The sequence below is a fragment of the Delphinus delphis genome, chromosome 2 (assembly GCF_949987515.2).
Source record: "Delphinus delphis chromosome 2, mDelDel1.2, whole genome shotgun sequence".
Lineage (NCBI taxonomy): Eukaryota > Metazoa > Chordata > Mammalia > Artiodactyla > Delphinidae > Delphinus > Delphinus delphis.
In genome coordinates, this window is record NC_082684.1 from 22,816,344 (window position 1) to 22,840,926 (window position 24,583).

A 24,583-nucleotide genomic window follows, 5' to 3' on the forward strand; every position below is an offset into this window, starting at 1 on the left:
GGAGAGTTGGTGGAGGAGGGAGTTCCCAGTATTTCTGTTGCAGTTACCAAGAATTTAGCTTGTGCAAATCAGAGCTGTGAAGATGAAAACTCCTAGTGGTCTGCCCTTCCTGTGAAATACCTACTATTATGATGTTTCTGCTTACAACATTTTTGACTCCAGAAGTTTGAGTTTTCCACATCAAGTAATTTTTCAATTTTTTGCATTCACCAACTGGGTGCCCTACAACCTAATTACAGCTCTGACACTAACTACCCAGAGTTAGTGCAGATCCTGCAGTTTAAGGGCTCAGTCCCACAAGACTCCCCCTCCCCCACCTTCAGATGCCAGTCACAGGTATTGAGTCCCTAGGTTGCCTACACTTCTATCTGAGCTGGCTTCAAATTGGGGTTCCCATAGTTCATTAATTTGCTATAATGGCTCACAGATTTCAGGGAAATACTTGACTTACTATTATTACTTTATTATAAAGGATGCATATGAACAGCCGTATGAAGAGGTATATAGGGCAAGGTCCCAAAGGGTCCTTAGTACTGGAACTTCTGTCTCTGGAATTTTGGGTGCATCACCCTTTTGGCATGTGGATGTATTCACCAACCTGGAAGCTCATCGTATCTCATTGTTCAGGAGTCTTTATAGAGTTTAATCTTCAGTCCTCCCCTGCCTGTCCCCCACCCCCCTTCTTAGAGGTTGATGAGTAGGATTGTAAGTTTCAACTCTCTAATGATCAGCCCCTTACAGAGGCTATCTGGGGGCCCCACCCTAAGCCACCTCATTAACATAAGCTCTGGTCTGATCAAAAGTGCTTTGTTATTAATAAATCATGCCTTTATAAGCATGATTTCCATTTTTCTTCACCCAACATATTATACATTTGTTACCTTACAATATAAGTGTATAATTTATGCATAATTTGACTAATGACAGTATTTTGTTCTATGTCACCATCTGTTAGACCTTCTGACCAAAGGAACTGCCTTTTTTTTCATTTCTGGGGATGTTTGAAAGCTGATGTATGTGGGGAGACCCCGGTCTAAGGGCCATATCCCAGTTCTGGTTCATCATAGGCTAATTCTATCACAGCTACTTTTAATATACTGGGGCATGTCCTAAGAACCTTCTAGACTTCTAGAGGCCTAGAACATTCTTGCTTATGGATTCATGCTATTCAGGGAAATTGTCCCTTTGCTTAATCTCATTTTCCCTTCTAGTTCATGACTTCCCCTATTTTGCTTCTTTGAGGTGAAGACTGTTTAGATTATTTAAAATCAACTAGAAATTGGATGATAGTCTCACTTGGGAAGGTCCTAAGACCCGACTGAAATTCTGTTCTATTGAAGGTGGAAGAAAGATTTCTTTTCTCATCCCTGTTTTAAATATCTAAGTATTAGAGTTGGTGAGGTTAGAGTCCATGGAAAAGAGAGTTGCTTTGATTGAATTTCCTAGTTTTAAATGTGGAAAAATGCAGACTTTATCTGCCTCATGCCATACAGAATCTCTCTCTACCTGATTAGCTGGACCCTTGGGGATATGCATTTTTAGAAACAAAACTAGGAATTTTATCTTATTTTTTAATCTCTAAAATTCCCTTCATAACCAGTTCCTAGGTCTATTATGGGGTGTTTTGGATCTTCAAATGCTTGTACCAGACTGCTTTATATATCAAATTAGGGGGTTAATTGTATTACACCTGGAAGTTTAGGAGGCCAAACTTTTCTGTAGTACTGCCTTTCCAAAGATGATAGAGTATACCAAATATTTTATAAAAATCCAAGGAAATCATTTCTGCACCAACTTTTAACTGATATAAACCATTATGCAAATTAAAACATTATGGGTATTTTAAAATTTTGCTTAAATTTGTTGGTTATTGTCTAAATTCAGATTATCATGACTTTCTCATGTTTTGGAATGCTACTGTTTTCTAGATTTTTTAAAAAATTAGATATAACTGTCATATTTTTAGACTAAACTTCAATGGCTCTGTGAGGAACTGAGAGAGAGAGAAAACAGAGAGAAAAGTCTACGGCACCAGCTGATGTTGTGCAGACAACAACTCGGGAACGTGACTGAAAACAAGGAGGCTGAGCTTCAGTGTCTCTTTGAACAGATAGAAAGACAGGAGCAGCTTCTGGAAGAAATACATCGGGAGAAGAGAGGTGTGTTAACTGCTCTTACTCTTTTATTTTTCTTTGTTTATATTTGTGGAATCTTATGTTTGGGAAAAAAATTCTGTTTCTCTTGGCTCTGGTTTGAACTACAGAATTTCCAAATTCGTCTCCTTTCCTTGTCTCTTGTCTCCTTATCTTCATTTCTGGGTCTAGAAGAGAAAACTGTTTCTCCTTGAGAATTTCTCCTTCAGCTACTGTATCCCTCCTGTGTACATAGATAGCATTTGTGTCTGTTGGCCATTTGCAAGTGCTAATTTGCTAAGACATGCTTGTTCTTCCCTGGTAAAATGCCAAAATTTATATTTTACTTCAGTAAAATACCCATTAATTCATTCAACAGATATATACTTTGTGTCTATTTTGTCTTCGGTACTATTATAGGTGCTAAGGATATTATCAGTAAATGAGAAAAAAAATCCTACTCTTCCTTTTTTTTTTTTGGTTGCGTTGGGTGGCCTTCGTTGCTGCGTGTGGGCTTTCTCCAGTTGCGGCGAGCAGGGGCTACTCTTCGTTGTGGTGCGTGGGCTTCTCATTGCGGGGGCTTCTATTATTGCGGAGCACGGGCTCTAGGCGTGCAGGCTTCAGTTGTAGCACGCGGGCCCTAGACCACGTGGGCTTCAGTAGTTGTGGTGCACGCACTTCAGTAGTTGTGGCGTGTGGACTCAGTAGCTGTGGCTCACAGGCTCTAGAGCACAGGCTCAGTAGTTGTGACTCACGGGGTTAGTTGCTCCATGGCATGTGGGATATTCCTGGACCAGGGGTTGAACCTGTGTCCCCTGCATTGGCAGGCAGATTCTTAACCACTGCGCCACCAGGAAAGTCCCCAAAATCCTACTCTCGTTTACTTTACATTATATTGAGTGGGGTGACAAAATAAATGTGATAAATGAGTAAATTATGTAATATATGAGGTTATAAGCACGTTGTTGAAAGCAGTAGAGTAAGGGAAGGAGAGTTTGGGAGAGCACGGCACAGGGTTTAATATGTAGGCAATACTTAACTTTAAAAGTTAGACAAGAGTCATGGAAAATTACCTTTCTGTTTGGTTCTACTAGGGATGGATATAATGGGAAGAAGAAAAATAGCATCAGGTATAGGAATCCTATGTGTATCTTATGTTGTGTTGGCCTTAGGCTTTTTTTTAATATATAAATTTATTTATTTATGTATTTATTTTGGCTGTGTTGGGTCTTCATTGCTGCACGCAGACTTTCTCTAGTTGTGGTGAGCAGGGGCTACTCATTGTTGTGGTGCATGGGCTTCTCATTGCGGTGGCTTCTTTTGTTGTGGCCACAGGCTTTAGGGTGTGCAGGCTTCAGTAGTTGCAGCATGCGAGCTCAGTAGTTGTGGCTTGTGGGCTTTAGAGCACGGGTTCAGTAGCTGTGGCTCACAGACTTTGTTGCTCCGCAGCATGTGGGATCTTCCCGGACCAGGGATTGAACTCGTGTCCCCTGCGTTGGCAGGTGGATTCTTAACCACTGCGCCACCAGGGAAGTCCAAGGCTTTTTCTCTTGCTGAACTTTATTAAGAACCAGAAAGAGGAGTCATATAGTGTCCCACTAAGAAAAACTAAACATTAACATATGATAATTCTTTTTAAAATAATTTTTTTGTTTTTTATTTTAGTGATCAGGATTATTATCTCTACACATACCACTTAAAAATTGTTTATTACTGTCCTGCAGTGATTCTCAAATTTTGGTATCAGAATCACTTTACATTCTTAAAATTTTTCAGAACTCAAAGATCTTTTATTAATGTACATGTGTATATCAATATATATCATATTAAAAATTAAAACTGGGTATTTGAAAATATTTATACCTTTAAGATAATAATTATAAATCCATTCATACTAACATAAAAATCAATGAAATTTAACTGTTTTTCAATACAAAAAAATTAAAGAGTGACTTTGTTTTTTGAACGTTTGGAAATATCTTTAATTGCTGTCTTAAAAGAAGATGGCTGCATTTTCAGTTTTGCTTCTTCATCTAATCTGTTGTTATATTACCTGTCATGTAATGCCTGAAGAAACTGCATTTTACATTCATGAGAAATTGAATGTGGAAAAGACAGGTAACATTTTAGTATTATAATTAAGGGGTCTTGGATGGTGCCCAAACACCCTTTGAGAATTGCTGGTCTAGTGTAATTGAAAGATGTAAATTGTGCCAATAGTAAAAGTTAGGGATGCCCTTTAATTTTTTTTTTAAAGACAGTACAGTAGAATCTGTAATGGAACTTATAGATAAAACACTGTATGATCTCTGTACATGTTATATGTCATAGCCTATCCACTAATTAACACTAGATTACAACCCCATTTTTCTTTTAGTAAATATTTATCAGTATTGGCACTGTGTAAGTCATTTCTTTGCATAAGGAATATGCAGTGGTCTATTATAAAATCATAAAACTGTCATTGGGGAGAAATGCAAAAGAACCACATATCTGTGCATTTAGATAATTATATCAAATGCCCAGCTTTTTCATAAAAGCTTCAGAAGGTGAGGTATAAAGTTTGTAATCTCTCAAAGTGATTGCCTTTATTTCTACTTTTTTAATTTAATAAAAATTTATTGCTCGTCTTGTTATCTATAGAGCACTTGAATTCCTTTATACATCTTAGAATCAGCTCGTCAATCTTAGAAAAGAACCTACTGGTGTTTTGATAGGGTTATGTTAAATGTATAGATGAATTTGAGAATGGACATCTTAATATTGATGATATTTTCCAATCTATGAACATGGTGTATCTATCCATTAATTTAGATTGTCTTTAACTTTTCTCATGATGTTTTGTAATTTTCAGCAAGCAGGTCTTGCACATCCTTTTTAGATTTATTCCTATTTTTTAAATTTATGATGTTATATAAAATAACTTTAAAATTTGAATTTCTAACATTCTTTTCTAGTAGGTATAAATACAATTGATTTTTTTGTATATTAAACTTGTATTTTGTAACCTTAAGCTCATTTATTAGTTGTAGTAGCTTTTAGTAGTAGTTGTTGTTTATTCCTTGCACTTAGAGTTTTCCTTGTACATGATCATGTCCTCTGCAAATAAGGACAGTTTTGCTTTCTTCTTTCTTTTCTTTTTCCCTTGTCTTAATCAACTGGTTGGAACCTTCAGTACATATTAAACTAACCTTGTTTTCCTGGGATAAACTCCAATTTGTCAAAACGTATTTCTCCTTTTACATATGGCTGGATTTGATTTAGTGATAGTTTGTTAAGAATTTTTGCATCTATGTGGGTGAGGAATATTGGTTTATAACTTCTTTTCTTGTAATGTCTTTATCAGATTTAAATGTTAGTATAACAGTGACTCTTAACATGAGTTGTGTTTCCCTTTTATTTTTGGGAAACATTTGTGTAAAGTTTGTATTATTTCTTTGTAAATGTAGCATAAAATTCATCAATGAAATCTTCTGCGCCTGTAGTTTTTGTTTTGGGAAGGTTTTTAATTTTAAACCTGAATTCTTTAATAGATGTATGGTTTTTCAGAATTTCTACTTCTTCTTGAGTCAGTTTTGTTACTGTGTGCCTTTTAAGATATTTTCCCATTTTATTGCAGTTGTCAAATTTATTGGCTTAAAGCTTTTTGTAATATCCCCTTTTTAATTCTTTTAGTTTCTGTAAGATCTGTGCTGATGTCTCTTATTATATTCCTGATATTGGTAATTTGTTTTCTCTTTTTTTCTTTATTAAGTCTTGCTGAGGGTTTTATTACTATTTTTAAGGAAACAGCCTTCAAATTTAAATTTTTTTCTGTCGTTTGTCTTTTTAATGTTTTATTGATCTCTATTGTTATTTTTATTTCCTTTCTTTTACTTCCTTTTTGTATCATTTGTTATTCTCCTGGATTCCCAAGTTGAAAATTTATTTTAATACTTCTCTTTCCAAATATAGTCATTTAAAGTTATAAATTTCCATCTTAGCAATACTTCAAATGCATTCCACAAATTCTGGTATCTTGTCTTTTTATCATCACTTAGTCTGAGTTAGAAAATATTTCCCTTGTGATTTCTTCTCTGACGTATGGGGTTTTTTTGAAGTGTACTACTTAATTTCCAGTTATGTAGTTTTCTAGATATTTTATCATCAGTTTCTAAATTTAGTACCCTTGCAGTCATAAAACATACTCTTGATTCAATGATTTTGATCCTTTTCTGAGACTTGTTTTATGGCCCCAAATGTGGTCTATCTTAGTAAATTTTCCATGTGCACTTGAAAATGTTATGTTCTGAATTTATTGTGAAATGTTCTGTAAAAATCACTTATGCTAAATTGTTTCACACTGTTCTATGTCCCTGGTGATTCCTATATCCCTACTGATATTGTTAATTTCTTTTTTTGAAATTGTTTATTTCTATCAGTAACTGATAGAGGATTTTTAAAATATCCAGGTATTACTTTGTGTGTGTGATTTTTTTTTCTCCAAATATTTTGAAACTCAGTTATTAGATCCCATCTTAGTATTGATTATGGAAATGCATCTAGTTAGGAGCCTGTTGTAAGTCTCAGTAAAAGCAAAAGAGGGACTGACAGAGGACATTAGTAGTGGCAACAAATGCAAAAGATTTTGTGGAGGAATTAGTGCAGGATTGCCCAGTGTAGGTGAATGAGAGAGAAGACTCACAGGATACTCTAAGGTCTTAGTGGTTTTGCCATTGGGAGAAATAGCAAAGTTGGGAAGGAGGAGCTGATTTGGTGGGAGAACAAGAGGGATCCTGTTTTTATCTATTCCTTAAAATCATAAAAAAAGGTCTCAGGAAGACCCAAACTTCTGTGACAGAGAGATGATATGGTAATTTCTTGCCTTATGGGTATAAGATGTATTATGTGTAAGATGTTTTAGGTGCTACCTGGTGATTCAGAAATAATAAGAACTTAATATGGGTAATGAAGACCAAGCAAAGGCTGTTGTAGTTGCCTACTTACAAATGTATCTATTAGGAAGTAGGATGAAATAAATATGTTATTAGAAATATAAGCACCATGTTCCTGGTGAAAAGGGGAGTACTGATTACTTCTGTTAAGGCCCATATGGGGAGGTTTTTTGTAGGACATGTCTTTTGATTTACATGTTGAAAAATGCAGCAGGATTTCTATAAGAAAGAGGAGGAGGAAAACTTCTCTCCAGGGGTTATCTGCATAGTGATCTCTTCTTGCATATTTCAGCATTTGTTTACAATGGTATACATAGAAGAGGTGGAGGACAGCCAAACTGATGATTAAATTTAGATATTTCTGAAGTATCAAAGTTAATTGTTGTAGGAATTTATATTTGATTCCCTTCACTATCTTACGAAATTGTCTGTTAGGTAGAACAATGTTAACCTATTTATAAGTGAAACATGACAGAGAAACTTTCTATTCATTGGAATAACCATTCTCTGCACTAATATTCTTAGTTTGATTTAGTGTCATATTAACTGATATGTGCCAGGTTAACCTAGACCCATGTACAAGAAGTTTCTGTCAGTGAGTGCTGTCAGATTTGTAGATCTGAGTTGTTTTATGTTTCCGGGCTATTTTAGGCCTGTAGGTTGGAGCTGGAGTGTTCTAGAAGGAGAGGAAACCTACTGAGAAGTTAATGTCTTAGACCTCTTAGAAGTTTAGTAGTTATTGACTTAGAATTTCTTTTTCTTTTTTTTTTTTTAATTGGGATATCGTTGTTTTACAGTGTTGTGTTAGTTTCTACTGTACAGCGAAGTGGAGTTCCCTGTGCTATACAGCGGGTTCTCATTAGTTATCTTTGACTTAGAAATTCTTCATTGTTATGAAACAATATTTGACGATCATGCAACTTATATAAATGTTAGTCATTGTCTAGTCTAATAACAAGGAAAACCAATTTTTTCTATTGCCTATTGGAGTATAATTAAAAATTCTAAATTAAGGGATAATTTCTAAGTGTCATGGATTCTGGTTATTTTAGCACTTTATTTTACATTTCACTGGTTTGTTCGGAAGTTTAGTGATCTTGATCATTAGAGATAATGAAAGATTATTTTAATTGATTGAGGAAATTATTTGAACTCATTAAACTATTTTGTTTAATGTGAAATTATGTCTTCCCTCATGTATTTTCAGGCTTTCTTCATAATTATTTTCAAAAACCAATTGAAAAACAGTGGGTTTTTAAAAAATTATGTCCACTGAGTCAAATCAGAATTTCATTTTAATCTTAATCTGTGTTTTTGCTTATATATGTTTCATTACAATAATTTTACTTCTCATGTGTTTAGTGTTATGATTTAAATCTAGCCAGGCCAGAGGTCAACAGGGATTGAAATTAAACTCAATTGGCTAAATGTTCCTAAGACCAGCATTGAATAAATTAATGATATGCCTGGAGCTCCTGATAACCAGATCTATGCAGGTGTCAACTTTGAGTTATATAATCAACATTCACATTGTTAGTGAGTAAATTGACAATAGAAAGTTATGGCTAATTATTCTTTAGTTAGGTATACATATCTCCACCCACCTGCCCATGTGGGTAATGAGCCTGATGCTTGTACTACTTCTATTGGCTAAACTTAATTTTGGAGACAAACGTTTTCAATATTTTAAGTAATATAGTCCGTTAGCAACAGTGAAGTATTGATTGAATGGAGAGTTCAGATATTTAAAGTTTACATTTTTCCTCTCCTAAATTATTGGATGTATTTCTGTATTCTGGAAAATCCAGAAATGTTAAATATACTATACAAATGAATTCTTAGATTTTCTTCTTTGATCCTTTTATAGATTATTTGTATTATTTTCTGCTGTTTCATACGACAGCAAAGCTGGTCTACTTAAATTTGAATCATGAGCATATTCAGGGAGAAAAATAAGATAAAGTTGCATGTGCTAAAATGATTTGATGTGAGTTTTTAGGTTAGTAATTAGCTTTTATTAAATTCAAAGCATATCTTTGCTGTGTTTGAGCTCTTTTAAGCTAACGCTTCTTTTCTATTTTTGTTTTGTATATATTCGTCATCGATTGTAGTAGGCAGAATAATACCAGCTCACCTCCCCCAAAGATGTCTACATCCTAATCCCCAGAACCTTTTAATATGTTACATTATATGCCAAAAGAGATTTTGTAGCTATATTCAAATAAGGGTTTAGAGGAGATGAAATTGTCCTGGATTATCTATTTAAGGCCTACTGTAATCATAAGCATTCTTAGAAGTGAAAGAGGAAGCAGAAAAGGGAGTCAGATGATTCGATGTGAGAAAGACTCAATGTACCATTCATTGATGGCCTTGAAGATAGAGGAAGTTGACCAAAGCCAAGGAATGTGGCTGGTCTCTAAGAAGCTAGAAAAGTTAAGGAAATTGATTCTTCTCTGGAACCTCTAGAAAGGAATGCAACCTTGCTGACACCACGATTTTAGCCCAGTGAGACCCGTACAGGACTTCTAATGTACAGAATTGTAACATCATAAATTTGCATTGTTCTAATGCAGAAAGTCTGTGGTAATTTGTTACAGTGTACATGCAAACTAATACACCAATAAAATCATGAAGTTAGAGATTTGTAATAGTTTCTCTGTCTCTTGGTTCTCAGTTCTGTTTATGTCAAGTAATTCTCCAGCCTGCTTGAACCTCTTTGGGTACATGTGCCCATCTTTGGACATTTGTCAGAAAGTTAAGAATATATGTATATTACTTTCAGTCTACTAAAACTAACTTTGAAATGCACTGAGACAGTTCTCAAAATGTGTGAAATGTGGTACTTTCAAAATGAATATAATTTCATTATATTCACCCGTATAACATTTATTGCTGTGTGCCTGATACTGTTTAAGTGCTTTAAGCAATTCATTATTTCAGTTATTCCCAAATAGGTACCATCATCCAGCTTTCAAAAAAAATAAAACAATCAGGGTTATTTTTCTTGGAAGAAATACTACAAAGTAACTAGATACACATTATGACTTTTTTTTTGCGACACGCGGGCCTCTCACTGCTGTGGCCTCTCCCGTTGTGGAGCGCAGGCTCCGGACGCGCAGGCTCAGCGGCCATGGCTCACGGGCCCAGCCACTCCGCGGCATGTGGGATCCCCCCGGACCGGGGCACGAACCCGTGTCCTCTGCATCGGCAGGCGGACTCTCAACCACTGCGCCATCAGGGAAGCCCCGCATTATGACTTTTATGGTCCCTTAGGCATTTTTGCCTTCATGGGTCCCTTCAAAGAAAATTAGATTTTTGACTACATGGGTATGAAGATGAATCTAATCCAGGCTAGATTTATTGTTATATATTCATTATTATATTTGTTTTTCTTCTGGCTTTATAATCAGTTAAGATGAAAACATTTTCATTGGCTGTAGATGCTGTGCCTACTGTGCTTAGTGGAAAAGTATAGGCTGGATGTAAGAGTATAGGCTATGCTCTGAGGTCCTCTGGGGGCTCTAGCTGTGCAGTAGGTGGTGAGGGAGACACTGATAATGGGTTTCCTTAGGAAGTTACATATGGGGAACCTGAGTCTGAGTAGGCATGAGCTAGGCAAGGGATGACGGCAAAGTTGTCCTAGCAGAGGGAACCATGTGTGTGAAGGGCTGAAGTGGGAAGGAGCTTGGCTGGGACATAATGAGATAAGGAAATTAAAGTGCAGACACAAAGATTGTGGTTGACCTAATGTTATACACCTACTAGATTAAAAAAAATTATTTGTCCCTACAGTGAACTCAATTTTCAGATGACTGGTACACATTTGGTAGATATTAAGCTTCAATTTGTGGTTGCATTCTTGACTAAGTATTTGAAATTTGATTATTCTTTATTGTTGATGGAGCTGGGATCCATAATGCTTTAGATAACAGATGTGGTGGCTGAGAATAAACATGCGTGCCGTGAAATTTAAAATGGAAATATTTTAAAATAGTGGATGGCAACATATTGTATATAAAGCTTATATTGCTTTATAGCTATGAAATTTTAATTTGAAACTCCAAGGAAAATTTTCTTAATTTATTAATTTGCAAGCTTTCCTGAGAGCATTTAAAACCTACCCTTACACTTATGACTTGAAAGAAAGATTGCTTTCTTCTACTTCCTCGTCTCCTGCAACTAGTGACTTTACCAAGATTTTTTTGGTGGTTTCTCACCTATCTACTCCTCCCTCTGCATTTAGACTACTGTCTTATTTAGCTCCTTATTCCTTCATATCTTCTAAGGTTGCTGAAGCTTCTTATTTGCAAGGTCCTCCTGACTTCTAGTTGCTGTCTTCTACTTGATTGGTCTTTACCTCTGAGCCTGCCAGAGCCCCCAAGACAGATGACTTTCCCAAGCAGGCACACTCCTATGGGTGTGTTCAAGTTCACACCATTCCCTGGGCCCCAGATATCCTCCATCTATTTCTCTGCTATTTAATAAAGCATTTGGTAAACTGACATCTTTTAGGAATAACCTTGAATATGCTTAGATTACTACAAAAACAGGAAATCATTTTAAAACTGTGATTTTTGTAATTTTTATAATGAATTACTTGGCAACACACCCCATAATTGATCTCCACCCAGTAGTGCTTCATTGGAGAAAACACACCATGTGCACACACACCACTGCTGTTCTAATCAGTTCTGCCAGATGCATCTTCATTAAACACAGCTTAGAGCCCATGACTGCTCGGCTCAGATACCTTCTGTGGCTTTCTCCCTGCTGAATAATTAATGTTCAAACTCTTACAGGTGCCCCATCATTTTTTCCCTCTCTTTCCTTTTTATCACCCTTGCTAGGAACATTTTTCCGTTTACTACCCTATTTCTGTTAAAACTTTTGGATATTGCATGACATTTGCCATTTACTGCCCTTTCCTCTGATTATCTGCATATATGTCTCTTTATATTTTTAATCTCTTGTTTTTAGACCCTTGTTTTCCCATTGCATCTGGCATCATGTTTTATATTGAAACAGGAAATAAACATACTTACTGAATGTTTGGGTAAGTGGGCAGGTGGACGGACGGATGGATAGATCAATAGATAAATGGATAGCACAGATTTAGCATCCTTCTTCTTTATCCCATTTATTATGGTGTCTTCATCAGAAGCTATATCCCCTTATCATATCTACTCTTAGACACTTAGGTCTGTTCTACCAATCAAAAAGAAAACAAACATCAGTGTTGATTTATTCTTATTTCTGCTTCTTCAAGACACGGGAATAAACATGAAGTAATAGACAACTTGGAATTATCCACCAAACTACTCTGATGATGTCCTGTATTAACTAAGCTGTTTTCAATATATCTTTTGAAACTAGGATAATTGGCAATAAGAGAAGCTTTCTGCTATTTATCTTTCCAGAGTCAAGTCCTTCAAGTTCTCCCTAATTTGGAAAGACTTTGATACACACATTCTCTTTCCTAGTTTAGATGAATAGTTCATCACATCAACCATGAGAGATTACAGACTTGCTTTATTTCCTATTGAAACTATTCACTTTGTTCTCTAGTATTTAAAATTCATTTCTTAATCATGTCACACTTTGAAAAGATTCCTCACCACAGTCCCCTACAGGTGATGTTTGATCTCTATGTTCAACTGTTCAGCCTCATTGTCTTTGAGATAGCCTTAGGCGAATGAAGGAAGCTAGCATTTCTTGAGGCCTTGCTAATATTCAGGATTTTATATGTTGTTTATATGTTTTATATATCTTATTTCATATTTAAAACAACCATGAGAGGTTATTAATCGCATTTTACAGTCAGGCAGCTGAGTCTGGGAAGCAGTGGGGGTAGATTGTTTCTCACAAGATGGGACAGTGAATTACAGATGGGAGAGGACTTTGTGAAACTCAGGGTTGTGTTCCTACTATCATATCACATGTCAATATGAATCAGCACTCCACAATCAACTTCAGTGGGCCTTGCAAACCGGAAACAACCTGTTTTCCTCACTTTTTGGGGATCTAGTTCCTGAAGTTGTAAAGATATCAAGTTTTTATTAAGAATGTTAGAAAGAAAATTGCTCTGTCGAAATATCTTTTTTGGCTACCATAACAACTAAACCACTAAAAATGCTTTTCTAGAAAAAAAAGGTCAGTTTTGCTGTTTGGACATTAACTCCCTAGTTGTGATAGCTCTAATATTCCCAGAATTTTCTTTCACGTCATTTTAGCATGTGGTAGTCTGTAATTTCTTGGCTAGGAGTAGCAAGCCTCAGGCCCGTTTAATGAAGTTAATTCTAATATGGAATAGATCCTTTCTCTCCCATAAATAGGGAACTAAGTTCAAACCATCTACTTTTTTGGTCATGAGAAGTTTGGCTCTCTTCAAAGGTTTCAGAGTTCACTGGGTTCAGGACAGGTGTGTATCCAATTTATAATTCACAGTTTCTTCCTTCTTTCCTCCCTTAACATGGTCGTATCTCCCCCCTAGAACCTCAGCCGAGTCTGGCAGTGTCATCAACAGTTGCCCTCAGGTTAACGTCCCTCTGCCTTCTTCGGTTCTGACTGTAGTGACTCAACACACCTTAACACAGAGCACTTTCATCTTGAGAAGAGGGATGTAAACTGCAGCTGAAGGATTTAGCTAAGATGTAAAGATATTTTGAAACTCTGAGGTTACTAGAAACTAAAATGTCTGTGGCAGTTGGAAGGAGTTTTTTCTTCAAAGATCTTCAGAAGGGGAGACATCTATGTAGTATGATTTAGCAGCAGTGAAATGCTAACGATTATGAACAAGTAGAGGAGTTAGTTTTCTTATTCTTTCTTTAACTGAAATTGTGAACTCTCATTTAAACAAGGAACTGACCTTGCTTTCCAGGCACTTTGTGGCGATGGCTGTTTAATGTGAACATTTCACAGAGGTATATTTCTAGGTAACATGATCTCTTGTTCTTCCATATCAGTGAGGCCTCCGATGGGTTTAGCTTAATATTTGTATCTTTGTTCATGGTGAGGTTAAAATGATTTTTAGGACAGCACAGGCAAGAGAAAATGGCGGCTGTGTGTAATACATCTTCAGAGATACTCTCTAAACACACAAATTCTCATAATATTTCACTAAATATGCTTATCATAATGGTGTTCATTAAGGGAGGAGAGGAAAGGCAAATGCAATTTCAATGAAATAACAAGTTTTCAAGCAAACATTCTTCATGTACAAGTTCTTCTCGAAAAATAAACTGTTAAAAGAGGAAAATATAGCTAATTAATGTGTGTTTACATTCCACTTGGAAATCAGTGTAAAAACACAGGCCTACTGTATTCACACTGTTCTGCAATATTGATATCTGCATATATGTTTATGCTAATTTTCTACTTAAATCTAAAAATTATCACTTTTTTTTGCTCTTCTCTCAATCCAGGCAGAGAAATAATCTGTCAGTTATTAAGAGATAATAAAAAAGCTTTGATTTAAATACATTAGGAATTCGAATTAAGAATTTGAGGGAATTCCCTGGAGGTCCAGTGGTTAGGACTCTGCGCTTCCACTGCAGGGGGCACAGGTTCGATCCCTAGTCGGGGAACTAAAATCCTGCATGCTGTGCGGTGTGCCAAAAAAAAAAAAAAAAAAAGAATTTGAAATATCTTTCTGCTCTTTGGATTTGAATTCGATACTAACACTTTCTATACAGTTGCCATAGAAATGTGTACCTGGACATCTTTTCCTCTTCTTTTGAAATCTGTGGAGCAAATATTTAAAATATACTTTCTGGCAGACAGGTGCTTTAGGGTTTGCTTTCTCTGACATCTGGAATGAGCTGGGATGAATGTCTGTACTTCCTCCTGAGGCTTCTGCTTGCAAACCTTTTTTATTGATTGATTATTATTATTATTTTTTTTTTTTTGCGGTACGTGGGCCTCTCACTGTTGTGGCCTCTCCCGTTGCGGAGCAACAGGCTCTGGACGCGCAGGCTCAGCAGCCACGGCTCACGGGCCCAGCCGCTCCGCGGCATGTGGGATCTTCCCAGATCGGGGCACGAACCCGTGTCCCCTGCATCGGCAGGCAGACTCGCAACCACTGCGCCACCAGGGAAGCCCTGATTGATTATTTTTTAAAGGTTACTGTGAATTGATCTTCATTCCATGTTAAACTAAAGTACCTTACTGTTTAACTTCTTTACAATCACCCCTCCCCAGGTCAAATTGTAACCTTGTTTTTGTGTAAGTCTTGGTGTAAGGCTGGCGTTAGACAAGACATAAGTGTTGTTTGGCCTCCAATGTACGTCTCCATGTAAACCACTCTGAACTTTTTTACAATGATTTTGTATTGGTCTTTCAATTTCCACGCTTCCATAACCATGTCCAGGTGACTAAGCATCTCATTACTTTTCCACAGCTCTAGCTCCATCTAAATTTCTAGTTTATTTTTCATTTGAAATTTTTTTTACAGTCTTTCTTTAGTTCAGTTTTTCTCCATGAGCACCTTGAAATGTCTCCCTCCTTTTACATTTCTGGTTCTCAAATATTTTATTCACCTTTCAGCATCTCAGTCCTAAAGTCCATTTTGTAAGAAATTGCTTTGTAGGAATTAACTATGTTCACATTCAGCCCCTTCTCCTTGAAATATCCATCTATTCTTTTTTTTAATTTAATTTTTTATTAAAATTTTTTTTGAAAGAAATATCCATTTATTCTTTTGTTTTAAACATCTTTATTAGAGTATAATTGCTTTACAATGTTGTGTTAGCTTCTGCTGTGTAACAACATGAATCAGCTATACATATACGTATATCCCCATATCCCCTCCCTCTTGCATCTCCCTCCCACCCTCCCTATCCCAGCCCTTTAAGTGGGCACAAAGCACCAAGCTGATCTCCCTGTGCCATGTGGATGCTTTCCACTAGCTATCTATTTTACTTTGATAGTGTATATATGTCAGTTCCACTCGCTTACTTCGTCCTAGCTTACCCTTCCCTCTCCCCATGTCCTCAAGTCCATCTCTACATCTGCGTCTTTATTCCTGTCCTGCCCCTAGGTTCTTCAGAACCATTTTTTTTTTTTTTTAGATTCCATATATGTGTGTTAGCATACGGTATGTGTTTTTCTCTTTCTGACTTACTTCACTCTGTATGACAGACTGTATTGTAGGTCCATCCACCTCACTACAAATAACTTAATTTCGTTTCTTTTCATGGCTGAGTAATATTCCATTGTGTATATGTGCCACATCTTCTTGATCCATTCATCTGTTGATGGACATTTAGGTTGTTTCCATGTCCTGGCTATTGTAAATAGTGCTGCAATGAATATTGTTGTACACGACTCTTCTTGAATTATGGTGTTCTAAGGGTATATGCCCAGTAGTGGGATTGCTGGGTCGTGTGGTAGTTCTATTTTCCGTTTTATAAGGAACCTCCATACTGTTTGCCATAGTGGCTATGTCAATTTACATTCTCACCAGCAGTGCAAGAGGGTTCCCTTTTCTCCACACCCTGTCCAGCATTTATTTATTTATTTATTTATTTTTAACATCTTTATTGGGGTATAATTGCTTTACAATGGTGTGTTAGTTTCTGCTCCATAAAAAAGTGAATCAGTTATACATATACATATGTTCCCATATCTCTTCTCTCTTGCGTCTCCCTCCCTCCCACCCTCCCTCTCCTACCCCTCCAGGCGGTCACAAAGCACCGAGCTGATCTCCCTGTGCTATGCGGCTGCTTCCCACTAGCTATCTACCTTACGTTTGTTAGTGTATATATGTCCATGCTTCTCTCTCGCTTTGTCACAGCTCACCCTTCCCCCTCCCCATATCCTCAAGTCTGTTCTCCAGTAGATCTGTGTCTTTATTCCTGTCTTACCCCTAGGTTCTTCATGACATTTTTTTTTCTTAAATTCCATATATATGTGTTAGCATACGGTATTTGTCTTTCTCTTTCTGACTTACTTCACTCTGTATGACAGACTCTAGGTCTATCCACCTCATTACAAATAGCTCAATTTCGTTTCTTTTTATGGCTGAGTAATATTCCATTGTATATATGTGCCACATCTTCTTTATCCATTAATCCGTTGATGGACACTTAGGTTGTTTCCATCTCCGGGCTATTGTAAATAGAGCTGCAGTGAACATTTTGGTACATGACTCTTTTTGAATTTTGGTTTTCTCAGGGTATATGCCCAGTAGTGGGATTGCTGGGTCATATGGTAGTTCTATTTGTAGTTTTTTAAGGAACCTCCATACTGTTCTCCATAGTGGCTGAACCAATTCACATTCCCACCAGCAGTGCAAGAGTGTTCCCTTTTCTCCACACCCTCTCCCGCATTTATTGTTTCTAGATTTTTTGATGATGGCCATTCTGACTGGTGTGAGATGATATCTCTTCGTAGTTTTGATTTGCATTTCTCTAATGATTAATGATGTTGAGCATTCTTTCATGTGTTTGTTGGCAGTCTGTATATCTTCTTTGGAGAAATGTCTGTTTAGGTCTTCTGCCCATTTTTGGATTGGGTTGTTTGTTTTTTTTTTATTGAGCTGCATGAGCTGCTTGTAAATTTTGGAAATTAATCCTTTGTCAGTTGCTTCATTTGCAAATATTTTCTCCCATACTGAGGGTTGTCTTTCGGTCTTGTTTATGGTTTCCTTTGCTGTGCAAAAGCTTTGAAGTTTCATTAGGTCCCATTTGTTTATTTTTGTTTTTATTTCCATTTCTCTAGGAGGTGGGTCAAAAAGGATCTTGCTGTGATTTATGTCATAGAGTGTTCTGCCTATGTTTTCCTCTAAGAGTTTTATAGTTTCTGAGCTTACATGTAGGTCTTTAATCCATTCTGAGTTTATTTTTGTGTATGGTGTTAGGGGGTGTTCTAATTTCATTCTTTTACATGTGGCTGTCCTGTTTTCCCAGCACCACTTAGTGAAGAGGCTGTCTTTACTCCATTGTATATTCTTGCCTCCTTTATCAAAGATAAGGTGACCATATGTGTGTGGGTTTACCTCTGTTCTTTCTATCCTGTTCCATTGATCTATGTGTCTCTTTTTGTGCCAGTACCATACTATCTTGATGACTGTAGCTTTGTAGTATAGTCTGAAATCAGGGAGCCTGATTCCTCCAGCTCCATTTTTCGTTCTCAAGATTGCCTTGGTTATTCAGGGGCTTTTGTGTTTCCATACGAATTGTGAAATTTTTTGTTCTAGTTCTGTGAAAACTGCCATTGGTAGTTTGATAGGGATTGCATTGAATCTATAGATTGCTTTGGGTAGTAGAGTCATTTTCACAATGTTGATTCTTCCAATCGAAGAACATGGTATATGTCTCCATCTGTTTGTATCATCTTTAATTTTTTCATCAGTGTCTTATAGTTTTCTACGTACAGGTCTTTTGTCTGCTTAGGTAGGTTTATTCCTAGCTATTTTATTCTTTTTGTTGCAGTGGTAAATGGAAGTGTTTCCTTAATTTCTTTTTCAGATTTCATCAGTAGTGTATCGGAATGCAAGAGATTTCTGTGCATTAATTTTGTATCCTGCTACTCTACCAAATTCATTGATTAGCTTTAGAAGTTTTCTGATAGCACCTTTAGGATTCTCTATGTATAGTATCATGTCATCTGCAAACAGTGACAGTTTTACTTCTTCTTTTCCGATTTGGATTCCATTTATTTCCTTCTGTTCTCTGATTGCTGTGCCTAAAACTTCCAAAACTATGTTGAATAATAGTGGTGAGAGTGGGCAACCTTGTCTTGTTCCTGACCTTAGTGGAAATGGTTTCAGTCTTTCACCATTGAGAATGAAGTTGGCTGTGGGTTTGTCAGATATGGCCTTTATTATTTTGAGATAAATTCCTCTCTGTCTTTCTGGAGGATTCTTATCATAAATGGGTGTTGAATTTTGTTGAAAGCTTTTTCTGCATCTATTGAGATGATCATATGGTTTTTCTCCTTCAATTTGTTAATATGGTATATCACATTGGTTGATTTGCATATATTGAAGAATTCTTGCATTCCTGGGACAAACCCCACTTGATCATGGTGTATGATCCTTTTAATGTGCTGTTGGATTCTGTTTGCTAGTATTTTGTTGAGGATATTTGCATCTATGTTCATCAGTGATATTGGCCTGTCATTTTCTTTCTTTGTGACATCTTTGTCTGGTTTTGGTATCAGAGCGATGGTGGCCTTTTAGAATGAGTGTGGGAGTGTTCCTCCCTCTGCTATATTTTGGAGGAGTTTGAGAAGGATAGGTGTTAGTTTTTCTCTAAATGTTTGATAGAATTTGCCTGTGAAGCCATCTGGTCCTGAGCTTTTTTTTGTTGGAAGATTTTTAATCACAGTCTCAATTTCAGTGCTTGTGATTGGTCTGTTTTTATTTTCTATTTCTTCCTGGTTCACTCTCAGAAGGGTGTGCTTTTCTAAGAACTTGTCCATTTCTTCCAAGTTGTCCATTTTATTGACATATAGTTGCTTGTAGTAATCTCTCATGATCCTTTGTATTTCTGCAGTGTCAGTTGTTTCTTCTGCTTTTTCATTTCTAATTCTGTTGATTTGAGTCTTCTCCTTTTTTTCCTTGATGAGTCTGGCTAATGGTTTATCAATTTTGTTTATCTTCTCAAAGAACCAGCTTTTAGTTTTATTGGTCTTTGCCATCATTTCCTTCATTTCTTTTTCATTTATTTGTGACCTGATCTTTATGATGCCTTTCGTTCTGCTAACTTTGAAGATTTTTTTTCTTCTTTCTCTAATTGCTTTTGGTGTAATATTACGTTGTTTATTTTAGATGTTTCTTGTTTCTTGAGGTATGATTGTATTGCTATAAACTTCCCTCTTAGAACTGCTTTTGCCACACCCTGTGGGTCGTGTTGTTTTCATTGTCATTTTTTTCTAGGTATTTTTTGATTTCCATTTTGATTTCTTCAGTGATCTCTTGGTTATTTAGTAGTGTATTGTTTAGCCTCCATGTCTTTGTATTTTATGCAGTTTTTTTCCTGTAATTGATATCTAGTCTCACAGTATTGTGGTCAGAAAAGATACTTGATACGATTTCAATTTTCTTTAATTTCCGAAGGCTTGATTTGTGACCCAAGATGTGATCTATTTTGGAGAACAATGTGCACTTGAGAAGAAGGTGTGTCATTCCACTTCTGGGCAGAATGTCCTAGAAATATCAATAAAGTCCATCTAATCTATTGTGTCATTTAAAGTTTGTGTTTCCTTTTTTATTTTCTGTCTGGATGATCTTTCTGTTCATGTAAGTGTGGTGTTATAAAGGCCCCACTAGTATTGTGTTACTGTCGATTTCTCATTTTATGGCTGTTAGCATTTGCCTTATGTATTGAGGTGCTCCTGTGTTGGGTGCATAAATACTTATAATTGTTGTTTTCTTCTTGGATTGATCCCTTGATCATTATTTAGTGTCCTTCCTTGTCTCTTGTAACAGTCTTTATTTTAAAGTCTATTTTATCTGATATGAGTATTGCTACTCCAGCGTTCTTGTGATTTCCATTTGCATGGCATACCTTTTTCCATCCCCTCACTTTCTGTCTGTATGTGTCCCTAGGTCTGAAGTAGGTGTCTTGTAGACAGCATATACATGGGTCTTGTTTTTGTATCCATTCAGCCAGTGTATGTCTTTTCCTTGAAGCATTTAATGCATTTATATTCAAGGTGATTATTGATATGTATGTTCCTATTACCATTTTCTCAATTGATTTGGGATTGTTTTTGTGGGTCTTTTGCTTCCCTTGTGTTTCCTGCTTAGAGAAGTTCCTTTAGCATTTGTTGTAAAGCTGGTTTGGTGGTGCTGAATTCTCTTAGCTTTTGCTTGTCTGTAAAACTTGATTTCTCCGTCAAGTCTGAATGAGATCCTTGCTGGGTAGAGTAATACTGGTTGTAGGTTATTCCTCTTCATCACTTTAAATATGTCCTGCCACTCCTCTGCGGCGTGCAGAGTTTCTGCCGACAGATCAGCTGTTAACGTTATGGGGATTCCCTTGTATGCTGTTTGTTTGTTTTTCCCTTGCTGCTTTTAATTTATATTTTGATAGTTTGATTAATATGTGTCTTGGTGTGTTTCTCCTTGGATTTACCCTGTATGAACTCTCTGCGCTTCATGGACTTGATTGACTATTTCCTTTCCCATATTAGGGAAGTTTTCGACTATAATCTCTTCAAATATTTTCTCAGTCCTTTTATTTTTCTCTTCTTCTGGGACCCCTATAATTCGAATGTTGGTGCATTTAATGTTGTCCCAGAAGTCTCTGAGACTGACCTCAATTCTTTTCATTCTTTTTTCTTTATTCTGCTCTGCGGTAGTTATTTCTACTATCTTATCTTCCAGGTCACTTATCCATTCTTCTGCCTTAGTTATTCTGCTATTGATTCCTTCTAGAAAATTTTTAATTTCATTTATTGTGTTGTTCATCATTGTTTGTTTGCTCTTTAGTTCTTCTAGGTCCTTGTTCAACGTTTCTTGTATTTGCTCCATTCTATCTCCAAGATTTTGGATCATCTTTACTGTCATTACTCTGAATTCTTTTTCAGGTAGACTGCCTATTTCCTCTTCATTTGTTTGGTCTGGTGGGTTTTTACCTTGCTCCTTCATCTGCTGTGTGTTTCTCTTTCTTCTCATTTTGCTTAACTTACTGTGTTTGGGGTCTCCTTTTCTCAGGCTGCAGGTTTGTAGTTCCCTTTGTTTTTGGTGTCTGCCCCCAAGTGAGTAAGTTTGGTTCAGGGGCTTGTGTAGGCTTCCTGGTGGAGGGGAGTGGTGCCTGTGTTCTGGTGGATGAGGCTGGATCTTGTCTTTCTGGTGGACAGGACCATGTCTGGTGGTGTGATTTGGGGTATCTATGAACTTATTATGATTTTAGTCAGCCTCTCTGCTAATGGGTGGGGTTGTGTTCCTGTCTTGCTAGTTGTTTGGCATGGAGTGTCCAGCAGTAGAGCTTGCTGGTCATTGAGTGGAGCTGGGTCTTAGCGTTGAGATGGAGATCTCTGGGAGAGCTCTCACTGATTGATATTACACGTGTCCAGGAGGTCTCTGGTGGCCAGTGTCCTGATCTCGGCTCTCCCTCCTCAGAGTCTCAGGTCTGACACCCAGCCGGAGTACCAACACCCTGTCAGTTACATGGCTCAGAAGAAGTGGGAGGAAAAAAAAGAAAAAAAGAAAATACTACTACTAATAAAATAAAATTAAATTACAAAGTTATTAAAATAAAAAAATGAAATTATTAAAATAAAAAAATTAAAAAGTGATTTAAAAAAAGAGAGTAACCAAACCAATAAATAAATCCACCAATGATAACAAATGCTAAAAACTAAACTAAGATAGGCATAAAAATCGGAAACTAGTTAGTCGCATTCTGCAAACCCCAAGTCTACGGTTGCTTCCAAAGTCCACCACCTCAATTTTGGGATGATTCTTTGTCTATTCAGGTATTCCACAGATGCAGGGTACATCAAGTTGATTGTGGAGATTCAATCCGCTGCTCCTGAGGCTGCTGGGAGAAATTTCTCTTTATCTTCTTTTTTTGCACAGCTCGTGGGGTTCAGCTTTGGGTTTGGCCCCTCCTGTGTATGTAGGTCACCGTGTGGTGTCAGTTCTTCGCCAGGACAGGAGGGGGTTAAAGGAGTGGCTAATTAGGGACCTCTGGCTCACTCAGGCTGGGAGGAAGGAGGGGTATGGAACACGGGGTGAGCCTGCGGCAGCAGAGGCCAGCATGGTGCTGCAACAGCCTGAGGTGTGCCGTGTATTCTCCCGGGGAAGTTGTGCCTGGATCACGGGACCCTGGCGGTGGCGGGCTGCACAGGCTCCCAGGAGTGGAGGTGTGGATAGTGACCTGTGCTTGCACGCAGGATTCTTGGTGGCTGCAGCAGCAGCCTTAGGGTTTCATGCCCGTCTCTCGTGTCCGTGCTGATAGCTGTGGCTCGCACCCGTCTCTGAAGCTCATTTAGGCGGTGCTCTAAACCCCCTCTCTTCGTGCACCCCGTAACAATGGTCTCTTGCCTCTCTGGCAGATCCACACTTTTTCCCGGACTCTCTCCCAGCTAGCTGTGGCGCACTAGCCCCCTTCAGGCTGTGTTCACACAGCCAACCCCAGTCCTCTCCTTGGGGTCTGACTTCCGAAGCCCGAGCCTCAGCTCCCAGCCCCCACCCCATCCCAGTGGGTGAGCAGAGAAGCCTCTCAGGCTGCTGAGTGCTGGTCGGCACCGATCCTCTGTGAGGGAATCTCTCCGCTTTGCCCTCTGCACCCCTGTTGCTGCGCTCTCCTCCGTGGCTCCAACGGTTCCCCCACCCACCCCACCCCCGCCCCCGTCTCTGCCAGTGAAGGGCCTTCCTAGTGTGTGGAAACTTTCCTCCTTCAAGCTCCCTCCCCGAGGTGCAGGTCCTGTCCCTATTCTTTTGTCTCTGTTTTTTCTTTTCCCCTACCCAGGTACTGGGGAGATTCGTGCCTTTGGGGAGGTCTGAGGTCTTCTGCCAGCGTTCAGTAGGTGTTCTGTAGGAGTTGTTCCACATGTAGATGTATTTCTGATGCATTTGTGGGGAGGAAGGTGATCTCTGCGTCTTACTCCTCCTCCATGTTGAAGGTCCTCCCCTCCATTTATACTTATTACCACCTGGACAGAAGTGTTAAATGAGATTCATTGCTGCGCATATTTGGCTGTATAGTTTACTTTGTATCTCCTTCAGTTCAATTTGTGCTAATGAAACTACTTTCCTTGCTTAGGCAAGCCATAGGAAAACCAAAAGTGACTTATTTTCAGTGACTACCTATCAGTGTCTTTGGAGTGTGTGTTGTTTCATTGGATTCCATATGTGAAAGAGACAGTGTCTTTTAAATTTAAAATTCTAGTTCAGTTAAGGATTCACAGAAGAGTTTACATGTAAGACTATGAAAAGGATTATATAGTTGTGGATGTACGCTTCACAAAAGGGAAAAGCTATTGATGGAGTGGCTCTGGTTGGTTCTAGAATTCTTCTTTTCACATAGGTTTGGTGCTTCAGAAGAAGGAGCCACTGAGGGGATCGTTTCTTCTGTCTTCTATAACTATGAATTGCTGTAAATTGCACTGAGGCAATATAAATTGCCCTGAGGCAATATAAATTGTGTAGATCATAGTAAAACTCATAAAGAGAAGTTTTTCTTCGTCATTTTGTTATTAGGAATTTTCCCTATTAGTCAGATGTTATTAACACTTGTTGCTTTGGTTAAATCAGATACATCATAGCTAGCATGGTAATAGGAGATAGGAGATATCGGTTGGTTTCTAAGATACAAGGAAATGAAGGAAGTGCCTAGCTTTGGGGTATTTGGAGATTGGGAAAGAAAAGGGGAGACATGCTAATGTACTACAAAAAAGATCTTATAGGGGTTTTTATTTATTTTTCTGCATGGTACCTTATATTGCTTCTTTTTTCTTATTCTAGGTGAAGGAACAGAATAGTTGAATGGTTAGAGCATTTATTGGGGAAGAGTTATTTAGGGGGGACAGTAGTTATTTTTTTAAGATCTCATGTGCCTGATTTGT

General features: G+C 37.6%; 1 protein-coding gene across 1 annotated transcript in view; it reads left to right on the forward strand.

Moving 5' to 3' along the window:
• CEP128 (centrosomal protein 128) overlaps positions 1-24,583 on the forward strand; it is a 435,188-nt gene that overhangs the window by 201,725 nt on the left and 208,880 nt on the right. The window contains exon 18 of the mRNA XM_060003365.1: positions 1,967-2,159. Coding sequence (XP_059859348.1) covers positions 1,967-2,159 — 193 coding nt within the window. The remainder of the gene's footprint in view (positions 1-1,966; positions 2,160-24,583) is intronic.